Consider the following 12,677-nt stretch of genomic DNA (forward strand, 5'->3'; position numbering starts at 1 on the left):
ACGTACTACGAACCTTGACCCTTTTGTAGTTGAAGAGTTCGGCCGTGCGCCAAAAAATGGGGACAAGGAAGAAAGAGGTTACTGGTACGTTTCGTTCTAAAGTCGACTCAAATCCAAAAGGCTTGCCTTGCTTATAGTATCAACATTACCCAATCGTAGTCGGTGCTACCCTGGCCAGCCGCGGTTACTTGTGACGTTACAATCACGTCTCCCTTGCGGTCGATCTCGACTCGATCCACGCGTCGCCTGGCCACTAGTTCAGGCACATTGGCAATTTGGTTGACGAGTCAGACGCCACGAGGCGCACCCATTGGGCCATCTCGGCCGCACAGGCCCTCTTAAAGTTTGGAAACTATCGGTAGTCGGTCACCTTTGCCCAGACTGCCAAGCGCTTCTAACCGGGTTGGGTTGTGGCTGCGAGCACCGAGGTTAGGGGCCAAGGCATTGTCGTTGGGGAATTGCTCACGGTTGTCGACACTCCAGTCGACACGACGGTATTCTCAGTGTAGCTGCGCGACGTATATACAAGTACGCGTGGGTATTGTGAGCCGTTGGATCAGGGAAAACAGGGCCATGGTGCGTCGCGCAAGGGCGTCTTGGTCTTGGTGGTCCGACCAGACAAGATCTAGGCTCTGCATCGTGGATCACGGCGCCTTGGCATTTTGGTGTTGCGGGGAGAATTACCCCGGCCAGGTCGGGATGGATGGACTTGGAGAAGCTTGGCCATGCCCCATGCTGCACGGACGGACGCTTTATATTGCCCCGGCCGACGGCGGCTGAGGACCCGAGCCATGATGCCCATGTATGTAAGTGCTGGGAGCTGCTCCCTGGAGCCCGAGGTTTTTCGTCTTGCTTGTTTTCGACTGTTTGCAACGAGCGCAGAGATGCTTCACGCTCTTCTGCTGCTGGCGGCGCTGCCGTGGGGGACATGCTCGTCGGCGCATGGGAATCAGCGCCGTGTCATTCAGCAGCCCGGCCTCATCCGTTTCCCCATCACCGTGTCCGAAGCCCCGGCCGGCACGTTTCGTCGTCTCCGCCGCCAAAACAACGCCGACCTCACGAGTCAGAGCACGGGTTTCTTCTACACGATTGACCTTGTCATTGGGACCCCGGGGCAGGCCGTCCCCGTCAACTTTGATACCGGATCGTGGGAACTATGGGTCAACCCGAGCTGTGCAAACACCTCCGAGACGGCCATCTGCGAGAGCCTCCCGCGGTTCACGGGGTCAACAACACTGGTCGACACGAACCGAACCGGCCAAATCGCCTATGGCGCCGGCTACGCCAAGTTCAAGTACATGTACGACTACATCTCTGTCGGAGGTAAGGACAACCACCACGCCGTACATATAACATCGCCGCCTGTTGCGAGGGCGAGCCGCGCTAAGTCTCGACACCAACAGGGGCAAAGATCAACCAGCAAATCTTTGGCGTGGCCTACGACACCTCGGTCGTTGCCTATGGCATTCTAGGCGCCGGTCCTTGGGTCCTGGGCTGGCAGTCTCCCTACCCCCATGTGCTCGACTCGCTGGTGAGCCAAAATCACATCCAGAGCCGCGCCTTCAGCCTCGATTTGCGGCCCATCGAGAGCCCCCTCGGCGCCGTCATCTTTGGCGGCATCGACACCAAGAAGTACATCGGCGGTCTCGAAAAGCGGCCCATTGCCACGGGGCCCGACGGCAGTGTCCGGTATGCCACACAGGCATTGAATGCTTCTGAACTACGATGCTGACGTCTGAACAAGGTACTGGATCTACGTGGATGGACTCTCGGTGACGAGAGAGGACGGGTCTCGGATCCCGGTGTTCGACCAAACCAACGGCTTGCTCGCCCTCCTTGACAGCGGCACGACGCTGACACAGCTGCCGCGAACCATGGTGACGGAGATTCTGAAGGCGTTTCCCTCTGCCCGCCAGGACCCGAACGATGCCAACCAGTACATTGTGGACTGCGCGGCGGCCAGTCTCGCGGGCACGGTCGATTTCAAGTTTGGAAACACCGTCATCAATGTTCGATATGACGACTTTCTGTGGAAGCAGCCCCAGCACGGGATATGTGTGCTGGGCGTGTCGCCAAATGACTGTGAGTGACGCAAACTATGGCAACGTGCAACGGGACGGCGTGGCTAATACGCCCAAAACAGCATTTTTCGTGCTGGGCGATACGTTTCTGAGATCGGCGTATGCCATCTACGATATGGATAACAGAAATGTCTACCTGGCTCCTGCTGCTGACTGCGGGACGAATCTGGTCCCGATTGGCAAGGGAACCGATGCCGTTCCGTCGTTGGTGGGTGAATGCAGCTCTCGAGCAACTTTGACCACGACAACCACGGCGTCGCTGGTTCAGTCGACGACAACACAGGACGTCAGGGTTACTTCATCCTCTAGTTCCGAGTCGTCTACATCGTTGGCCGCGTCCTCTACAACGTCTGTGTCTGTTGCTAGCTCGATACGTTTATCCTCTACCGCAGCTCCTGGTACGTCTCCAACCACGTCGTCGACTACATTGTCAACTGCAGAGTCAGCCACGACATCAAGCATATCATTAGCTACGTCGTCAGCTACGTCTTCAGATACATCCGTCACGGCATCAAGTGCATCGTCTAGCGCATTGCCAAGCTCATCGTCGGCCGTATCAGCTACATCGTCAGCTATATCAACCACAGAGCCGAGCACATCGTCGAGCACACCGTCAACTACACCGTCAGCCACACCGTCAAGCATATCATCAGCTACACCAATCACGGCATCAACTGCATCGTCTAGCGCATCGTCAGCCATATCATCAGCTACGTCAACCACAGAGCCAAGCACATCTTCAGCCATATCATCAGCTACATCGTCAATCACAGAGCTAAGCGCATCGTCAACTACATCAACCACGACATCAAGTGAATCGTCAAGCACACCGTCAACTGCATCCTCAGCCACACCGTCCAGCATGTCATCAGCTACACTAATCACGGCGTCAACTGCATCGTCTAGCGCATCGTCAGCCATATCACCAGCTACGTCGTCAACCACAGAGCCAAGCGCATCGTCAACTACATCGTCAGCTACATCGCCGGCTACGTTGTCAACCACAGAGCCAAGCACATCATCAGCCATATCATCAGCTACATCGTCAATCACAGAGCTAAGCGCATCGTCAACTACATCAACCACGACATCAAGTGCATCGTCAAGCACACCGTCAAGCATATCATCAGCTACACTAATCACGGCATCAACCACGTCGCAGACCCAGTCCAACACAACTGACAACGTCAATTCCACTTCACCTTCTAGTTTATCATCACCCACATCGTCATCACCAGTATATTCGTCTTCCCTTGAGTCCTCTCCTGTTCTGCCGCAGAGTGAAACGGCCGCGACAAAGGATGTCAACACGACCTCGTCCGCCGCTTCATCGCCTACATCGTTGTCTACTTCTTCAGTCGCATCACTTCTCACATCCACGCCCGTGTCCGCAACATATTCACCATCTACCAAGCCTGAAGTTGAGCAATCTTCTTTATTCTCGACGACGGGCGCATTGAACACAACTACCGCTTCATCGTCGTCTTCTATTGCGGCATCTGAGACTCAACACAGTTCAGTCATCTGTACAAGCTCGATTACAGCCGCTCCCGCCTCTAAATCCGTGTCAGAGGAAACATTGCTCCCTCCTTCGAGCAGTCTGTCAACCAGCCATGTTACAACAGCCATTGGCCTTTCCTCGACAGCCGAATCGAGTCCGTTACCAGCAACGTCGACAACTTCATGGTCGACGACGGTGTCATCCCACGCCACGATACATGTCCCAGTGTCTAACCAAACTATACCAATTGTTGACACCGCTACATTGCCAACTGGGATATCTTCAAACGAGCCGCCTTTCGCTACAGGTTCCTCAAGGGGCAGCACATATCAAGTCGCAACAGAGATATCTTCTGCTGGAAACACCCCAGCAGGAAATACAGAGACTTCTGCGTGGCAGAGCCCACACATGACCCATGCTCAAAACATTTCTTTTACTGTTGCGCACTCTACTGCCACTGCATCCCCAGACTTCAGCATCAGCTCATGGCCAGAGCGCCCGTCCAAGGTCACAGTAACCACGACATTAACCGTGACATCCTGCGAGCCAACTGTTTCAAATTGCCCAGTAGGCAAGCTTACAACCTCAATCATGGTACTCGACGCGACATCGCATTTGGGTGGCGGACCTGGCGGCAATACCGCCAATCCTACGCCGGCTGGAACGACCGCGATCTACACACTGCCTCCTTTTATTTGCGGCAAGGGAGCGATGGATTGTACTACTCCCACGACCCTGCCTACCCAGGTCGTGACCGTGGTGCCTCTAGTCACAAAATCCGTCGCGGTTACCGTTGGTGACTGTATGGACTGCGAAGCAGCACCAACACCATTGGCGCCCTCATCTCATCCATCTGGTCTCAACACGCCCGCTCCCGCCCAGACGCAGCTGGAGACCAAAGCTCAAGATGTCACGGTACAAGAATGCTCCGACTGCAGCCAGACATTGGCACCTTCAGCGCAGCCGGAGACTTCCGTAACGAACACGAACGACGCAACAGCGACGCATTCAAACGGCCCAGTCGTCTCATCCGGTGAGGCTTGCTCAAGCTGTGGCACGCCAACTCCAAGCGTTGTCACTGCAAAAGGCAATCGGCGGCCTCAATCTTTAGCCGGATTGTCGGCCGTAGCTGTTGGATTGGCCTTGTTGGTAGCGCTGGTCGGATTTTAACGCTTTTACATACGCTGTATTCTACTTTTCATTATTTGTTTTCGCGTTGGTTGGTTGGCATTCTAGATAATTAGAAAGACGCGTTGACGTCTTTGTATTCATTATAAATGCGAACCTGTATAGGGGTCTCTCGCAGATAGATTTTGACTAATTGCCATTGTATATAGATACATATGTACCTACTGCTTGCTATAGTAGATAATAGCTTAGAATTGAACTGCCATATCTACGGCACTGTTCCCGGGAATCGTCCACGTTCATTTTTAACCGTATAACCGACTGCCGTCGTTCAGCGGCCTCGATGGAAACAATGAAATGGAAAGACTACAAGAAGATGGCTGCATTCCGCGCATGCTTGCACTGAATCTTGTCGTGCCGGTCGTCTTACTTCTCGTTCCAGAATCCAGCGGCAGACCAGACTCTCGACAAGTTTTCGCTGCCAAACGGTCCAAAGGCAATGTCCAGCCCCGGTCGCGCCTCATACACCGGTGGTGCTCGACGGAAAAATCAACGATTGCTAGATGGAGTCTTGACGTCATGTCAAGGCCGTGCACACTACGGTCGTGGCTGTTGCGAGTAGTCATGGTAGAGACGTTGGGGTAGTAGAAGGAGGTTTGACAAAAGACAAGGCAAGCAAGAATGAATACGGCGAGGCATACTTGAAGTTATTGCGACCGACCCTGTTCACAATAGACTGCTACTCCGAGTTGATGTGTGTATTGAAGACAGGATACTTGGAATGCTCATGGTTGACAAGCTTCGCTCCGGCGCTGACTGAAAATGCACACATTACCATGTGAGACTCTGGGAGTTCTTCTGCTCGCCGCGGCATTTGCCATTACAAGAAGAGACTTTGTGGCAGTCTATTAGTAGATGGTGAATGATATAATAGAAGTTCCTGGAACCCCGCGAGAAAGAAGTCGAGCCCCGGAATGAGACGACCCGCGCTGGAAGAGCTACGACCTTGTGTTCCAGAACTAGTGGCCCTTTTGGATTAGCACGGGAAGAAACTGAAATAAGTAGCCCTAGCTACGAGCCGTCCAAAGTTAAAGGCTTCCGTTGCGGGTTGGTCGGCGGAACTACCAACCGAAATTCGGTGATGCGGTTGAAACTCGACAGCGACTTTTTTATCAACGCTCCTCCGTTTATGACAAGACGTTCATATGATATGAGCCCTGGGAGTAAGACGCGCCACTTCCGGAATAGTGAGGTGTCCTGGCGCTATTCTACCATGTCTGAAGAGCCCGGTTCCAACTTGTGATAGTTGAACACGTTCCGCGGATAATACAACTTGACCCTATTGCGCACATGGCTAGCGCACGTGATTGTAGGAAACTTCGTCGAGTGGTAGTATCCAAACAGTAGCCGAGAATACAGATCTTCCGACTGGGCATCTAATAAACACGCTTGCGCTTTTCCAAACAGAAGCTTAGTACGGCAGGGACCTCCGTAGATCGATTCTACCCAGGGGCCTGGACAGCTCACAATGCAACCCAACGTCGGATTGATGGCACGGTAGCCTGATCTTGTGGATCCGTGGAGTAATGTCGACGAGTATAACCGTCACTGCGGTTGTGCAAAGCACGGATGACGACTCCAATTCTTGTTTCGCCATGTCTTCCAAACCTCCGTGATCTTCGGCATGTACCCCATCCGCTTCCACATCTGGGCTAGTATTCGGCACTAATCTATACAGCTTCATTGCGCCATAGGCTCCAAGACCGAAAAAGAATGTGTTGGACAGAATGCAACTGTTCTGACAGTCAGTATGGGTGTATGCAGATGAATATCCTTGTGTATATAAAGAAGCGTATATCCCCAATCTTGACAACGGGCATCTCTCTGTGTACCAAGCTCATACTCTTACATCTGGTCTCTCTGCCAGTATCTTGCTCACAATGAAGACCACCAACATCCTCGTGCTCTTGGCTGCCGCCATTAACAGCTCCCGTGCAGCTCCCGCGCAGAATACGGGGTTAAAGTTCAGCGCGGAGACAACCCACGTGTCTAGCCCCCATGTTGTTCACGACATGCGGCGCGTCGTACGGAAGTTCCTCGACCAGGCTACCGTGAAGGCTTTGCAGTCGGCTGTCCTGAGTGAACGAGAAGAGAATGGCACCGTCGTCACCATCCCCGAGCCCAACGACGAAGGCGTGGACAACCTATACCTCACCGAGGTCAGCATCGGAACGCCTCCGCAGAAGCTCATGCTCGACTTTGACACAGGGTCCAGCGATCTATGGGTATTCAGCAGCGACACCAGCGCCAGCCAGGTCAAGGGCCAGACGCTCTACAAACCCAGCGGCAGCTCTTCCGCCAAGCGGCTGGATGGACAGAAGTGGTCCATCCACTACGGCGATAACAGCACCTCCAGCGGCATCGTCTACTCCGACGTCGTCACTATAGGCGGCGTTTCGGTAGAAAACCAGGCCGTCGAGTCCGCCCAGCAAGTGTCGGAGTCCTTCAGCAGTGATAAGCAGAACTCGGGCCTCCTCGGCCTTGCCTTGGACAAGGGCAACACGGTCCGCCCGAGCAAGCAGAAGACATGGTTCTCCAACATCATGCCCCGGCTGTCCGAGCCTCTCTTCACCGTGCGCCTGAGACACCAGGCCAGTAAGTCATCCCTGCCCCTACGTCCTCCTGTTCCTACCGCCATGGTGGTGGCTTCGCTAACGCTAACGCCACTCGCAGAGGGCTCTTACAACTTTGGCTACATTGACGAGTCGCAATACTCTGGCCCCATTAGCTACACGCCCGCGTCGACCGACGAGCTTGGCCACCGGCTCTTCCAGTCTACCGGCTACGCTGTCGGCAACGGCAATTTCAAGAAACACACCATCACCGGCACCGCAGACACTGGTACGTCGCTTCTCATCCTCCCTCTGGAGGTTGTCAGAACTTACTGGGCCGCTGTTCCCAGCGCCCAGCCAGCTCGCCTCCCGCAAAATGCTGGTTACGTTTGGCTCTTCCCGTGCGACACTACCCTGCCGGACTTTGTCTTTGCCGTTGGGTCGGGGAGAGTGACTGTCCCCGGCAAGGACATCAACTACGCCAAGAATGATGGCTCTAGCTGCGTGGGCGGCATTGCATACTACAGTGGGCTGAATGGCCTGGCCATCTTTGGTGATGTTTCTCTCAAGTCTGGGTTTGTCGTCTACGACGATGGCAATAAGCGTCTCGGTTGGGCCAAGGGCCTGTAGTGTAGCGTAGCTTACATACCCTGCATCTGATAGAAAGCATCTATTATAGAAGCCTAGTCTTCTTTTGTCCTGTTATAGGACATGTGAGAGACTTTTGCTAGATGATACTATTGGACGTGAAATTATACACAAATGGTTCCTTTGGTCGTCTGTCAAATTTGTGCCAACTTCCCTTGGTGCATAGCCGTTCTTAGTTGGTGGAGTGATTTGTCTGCTTGATTGCGATAACGAACGAGACCTTATCCTGCTAAAGAGTCAGTATTGCTATGGCAGTACGCAGGCTTCTTAGAGGGACTATCGGCTCAAGCCGATCGAAGTTTGAGGCAATAACAGGTTGACCTACACAGGCCTGTAACAGTAGTTCTCAAGTATAAAAAATTGTCTTATTTTAAGATATTTGTTTTCCCTTTAGTTGCCAAGAGCCTTGGCCCTCTTTGACATCTTGGCAAAAGCACATTGAAGCAAACAAACCACGGGAGTGACGACATTTGTACGTTTATTTTGCCATTTCTATCAACCTTTCAATCAAGCCTTCTCCCTTTTGATTCGCGAGCGCTTTCATTGGATTTTTTTTAGATGACCTCTTTACAAGACAGTCTTCTCCTTCATCTCAATGCCGTACTTTTCCTTCAATTCCTTCATGATGGGGTTGTTGATCTTGGCAGTCATGGGAGCCAAAACACCCTTCTCAGATAGCGTGCCGTTTAGAACCTGCTGGACGGCCACTGCACATGGAATTCCGACCAGGCGCGCCATGGCCGAATAAGTAGAGTCTCCGTACTCTACGAGGGTAGACGTACGGGTCTCCTTGGATCCGTCCTTGTGCTCAATCTCAAACTTGTGCTGCAGCATGACCATGTCTCGCTCGCCTTCCTCAAATTGCATCTTTTGCTCGAGAACGGCGCAGAGGGTGTCGAGTGGGTTACCCCTGGGAGTGATTTTCTCGTTAGAGAAGATGCCGATCCATCGGAGGCCTGAGAGAATTCGATCACGATCCTCGGGTGAGTCGAATTCAGCCTTGGCAACGATGGCAGCCTCGAGCTCCTTGGGGTCGGATGAGGCAGTTCCGAGGACAGCCTGAGTGGCCTCCCTCCAGGTGATGGGGGACTCGAGGGCCTTGATGGGCGTCTCCTCCAAGAAGCCGACCTGCACCAGACAGCGGATGAATTGGGGAAATCCCGCGTATCGGAGAGTTCCGCGGATGATTGTCTGGGCTTCGGGGATGTTGTAGCGTTGGGCATACGGAGTCGAGTCACGGTTGGGGTAGGCAACAAATGCGAAACCAGGCATGATGAAGTATGGCTTGGCTGTGCCCATGAGATCCTTGCTTGCAATGTTGAAGATCTTGCCGTCTTGAACGATGGACGCAGCATTCCTAAGGGCAAGCAACACGCCTCTTGAGGACCAAGAAAACTTATAACCGAGGGCGTTGTCGGACGATTCGGGTGCAGGAAGTCCTGGAGCTAGCTGTCAGTAGGGGGTATCCACGCAGGAAAGTCGGCCTCCGCAGAACATACCTCCACAGTAAGAAAGGAACTTGATAATTTTGCCGCCCGCCGCGTGGACTTCGTCGATTGTCTTGACAGCATCTAATCCGGGTCAGTGGTGGTGGTGGTGGTGGTAGTGGTGATGCTTCTGTGGTGCTGAGCCCTCAGGCCGGCCATGTACTTACACAAGTGGTCAATGCCGGGGTCTAGGCGGAAAAAGAAGATTAGCGATTGTGGATGGAACTTTGAAGAAGGAACAAATGAACATACCAAGGCCAATCTCGTTCATGACAGTGATCCCGGCGTCCTTGCACTGCTGGTCCAGCTCCATCATTGCGGGGGAAACGTAGCTGGTAGTGACAACGTTCTTCTTGTTGCGGATAGCGGACTTGATGACATTGACATGGTAGATGTATGGAATCAAGCTGATAACCAAGTCATGCTTGGCAACTTCTGCGTCCAGGGCATTGTCGTTCAAGACGTCGACCGTCGTCGGCGTGGCAAGTTTATTGTTGCCGGCAAGCTCTTTAGCAGTCTTCAAAGTTCGGCAGGCTGTGCAAGGCAAAGATAACGAGAATAAGCGTCAGCAGAGGCATTTCAATCGACGTCGAGGTTCTTCATATTTTCCTCAAGAACTCGTACGCGGCGGTGGGCGGGGCGTTCGTACCGACGGTGACTGGGATGCCGGCCTTGGTCAGAAGATCGAGCGTGGGCTCTAATTGAGAGAAAGTCAGCCGTCGAAAATTCGCAAAGTTCGAAACTGATTGTAAATACTGACTGGTCACGAAGCCCGCGCCGAGCATGAGAACAGATCTATTCCATGGCGGGGTTAGTAACGCGGGATAACATGCGTCAATTGTGCCGGGACGGGACGTACTGTTGCGGCATGGTAGATTTTTGGGTTTTAGCTGGTAATATTTCGTAGTAGACGTCGATGGTCAAGAGCAACACCAAAAAAAATTAAACAAAATTGACAATCTGCCGCAAAGGTGGTTGGAATATGACGACCAGACACAGCTGGGAGCACTTGAGCACGGTGGCTCGCGAGTGCGGGGCTCCGTCGGGCCGTAAGAATCCGGCCGATGGCGGCAGAGCAAGCTGGTCAATTGTGGTGGAGGGGTCGACGGTTGCGTCTGGGCTTACTGACCATTTGCACTGATTGGATGCAAGTGGCCGGACTTCGGAGGGGCACAATGGAGGGGTTGTGGAGAGCCAAGTCATTCATGATTGATGTCTTGTCAATTCAATCTTGTCAGCCAATCCACAGCCAAACTGATTGGATCAAAACAAACGGTCAAGTCTGGTCTGTTTACGCGTGACGAGCCAGCCAGCCCCCTATGTAGGAACACCAGGTGCAAACACTGACGTCGGAATTTTGTCAAGAGCACCTTGCTCAAGAAATGCATGGCAACTAGTGAGCCACCGCCGAAATGCTTCCGGACCAAGTAGAAAGCTTGCTGGCAAGAGTGGTGCCCCGAGACGGAGCACTGGACCTTCTGGCAAGCCTGTTGTCAGACAAGGGCAGAAAGGATCAGGGCCAAATAGTGAAGCAGCAAGTCGAGAAAGGTCAACGGTCAATCGGTTAAAGCCTGAGCTTAGTCGTGCGTCTACAGGCCAGAAGAAGCATCTTCCAACGTCGCACCACAAGGCATGTTTCCATCCTTCGTCAATCTCAAAAAAGTCGCCATGGCAGCTGTCTTTTCCATGCTTGAGAAGATCAAATCTTGTCCGATCCTAACCAAGACGGTGAGGTCCGAAAGGGAATTGTCGACTTGATGAGAAAAAACCGACATCTTGATGCCCATTGATCACCCCTCAATGGCACTGCTGACAACAATGGGGAGAACATGACCCTGTATATGGATCAAGATGCTCAGTATGATGATCATCTGCAGAAGCTCTCGCATAAATCTTAAGGAGGGGACATGGAAACCAATGCCGCTGCATAAAGCTTCCAAACTGGCGTCACAGCTTATCATCCTGATGGAAACACTGTCACGCATAATCAAGACGCAGGTACCGAAAGCAAAGCGCCATTTCAACGGTCCCCTGGGTATACGCGAGCCATCTTGGATCCGTGCATAAACATACATGAACCCTGAAGCGCTGGGAACGGCGTCAGGGGGGGATGGGAGAGCCGAGGTGACTTCAAAAAAGTTCTCAAACGCCTGGGTGAAATCGAAGCCGGCCAAGAACCTGAAGAAAGTCTTGTTACATTGGATACAGAGTTTATTTCTTTTTCTCGTCGTATTTTGGAACTTGCCTTTGGAACATTCAACTCGGGCAAGCTCTTGTTCAAGGCGCGGAATGACATGTATCACATCCAGGTTGCTCCAGATGGTTACGCATGCACGTCATGGGATGAACCATGGTGGCTGGATCGGAGACACTTTTATTTTTCCACGGGGTCGCAGCCCTTGTCCGTACAGCTTTCCCGGCATGATCAAGTATGCCGATGGGGTGTGCAAGAGGCACGCGACAATTCAGCCTCAAATGAGAAGGATATATGCTTAACCTTATTTCAGCCCTACCCCATCGTCAGAAGCTTCAACCGTGATGTATTACTTGTGGTGGAATATATCGGCCCGTCAAGAGGTATATAATAATATACTACCAGACTGTACTGCAGTTTATTCCAGCATGGAACGTGATAACTAGGTACCTGGTCTACTTACGGACCAGTTGACGTTATGCCTCTGGGAATACGCGCCATTGTAGTGAATATGCGAACAGACTGCGAGTTGCATCGATAGCCTCGGCAGAGCGGCAGAGCGATCATCAGGCCTTCAAGTTCCGCCTAATTCCCTCAACCCATGTCCGATGATCATGGGCAAGGATCAAAGGTCTTGGCAATGCCACTCTGCTGGTGCACAAGCATGACTGCTCGGTAATTTGATCGGCCTAGTTCCATCTTTCGGCAGAAGAGCAGGCCTCGACAGCCACTACCAGGACGGGATACAAGACACGTGGAGCTTCGACTTTGGTTCTATTGCTGGCCATGGAGAGGAAATACACCGCCTCGTGGTCCCTTGTGAGTCGTGACAGTGTGGACAGAGTTGCTAGTTGACGCTACGTCTTGGCTCTCAAGGTCATGGCAGGTTTTACCCAACAGTTTGCCCGTCTCTGATTCGTGCGCATCTGCCTCGTGGCGCATCGATTGCTCCAGATTGGATATGTCTCGCGTGCAACTCCACAAACACCCGGCCAATGAAGAATACCACTCGGCAAGGATGGCCCG

General features: G+C 52.8%; 4 protein-coding genes across 4 annotated transcripts; 2 read left to right on the forward strand and 2 right to left on the reverse strand.

The window, feature by feature from the left end:
• Window positions 1–884: 884 nt before the first annotated feature.
• Window positions 885–2,090, forward strand: SAP5 (Candidapepsin-5; the record flags this gene model as incomplete). Its single annotated transcript, XM_014684177.1, has 3 exons — window positions 885–1,323; window positions 1,404–1,689; window positions 1,745–2,090. 3 exons carry the CDS (start codon window positions 885–887, stop codon window positions 2,088–2,090), a joined length of 1,071 nt encoding a protein of 356 aa, XP_014539663.1.
• A 255-nt stretch (window positions 2,091–2,345) lies between these two features.
• On the reverse strand, window positions 2,346–6,454 carry G6M90_00g030750 (uncharacterized protein; the record flags this gene model as incomplete). Its single annotated transcript, XM_066130072.1, has 2 exons — window positions 2,346–3,580; window positions 6,238–6,454. 2 exons carry the CDS (start codon window positions 6,452–6,454, stop codon window positions 2,346–2,348), a joined length of 1,452 nt encoding a protein of 483 aa, XP_065986541.1.
• A 196-nt stretch (window positions 6,455–6,650) lies between these two features.
• On the forward strand, window positions 6,651–7,952 carry EAPA_2 (Endothiapepsin; the record flags this gene model as incomplete). The annotated part of the gene is made up of 2 exons (XM_066130073.1): window positions 6,651–7,365; window positions 7,444–7,952. The coding sequence occupies 2 exons, from the start codon at window positions 6,651–6,653 to the stop codon at window positions 7,950–7,952; spliced, it is 1,224 nt and encodes a 407-aa protein (XP_065986280.1).
• A 585-nt stretch (window positions 7,953–8,537) lies between these two features.
• On the reverse strand, window positions 8,538–10,327 carry LYS3 (Saccharopine dehydrogenase; the record flags this gene model as incomplete). The annotated part of the gene is made up of 7 exons (XM_014684174.2): window positions 8,538–9,409; window positions 9,470–9,541; window positions 9,625–9,645; window positions 9,710–9,991; window positions 10,107–10,154; window positions 10,218–10,252; window positions 10,317–10,327. The coding sequence occupies 7 exons, from the start codon at window positions 10,325–10,327 to the stop codon at window positions 8,538–8,540; spliced, it is 1,341 nt and encodes a 446-aa protein (XP_014539660.2).
• Window positions 10,328–12,677: the final 2,350 nt, after the last annotated feature.

This window comes from Metarhizium brunneum, chromosome 2 (genome assembly GCF_013426205.1).
Source record: "Metarhizium brunneum chromosome 2, complete sequence".
NCBI classification, from domain to species: domain Eukaryota; kingdom Fungi; phylum Ascomycota; class Sordariomycetes; order Hypocreales; family Clavicipitaceae; genus Metarhizium; species Metarhizium brunneum.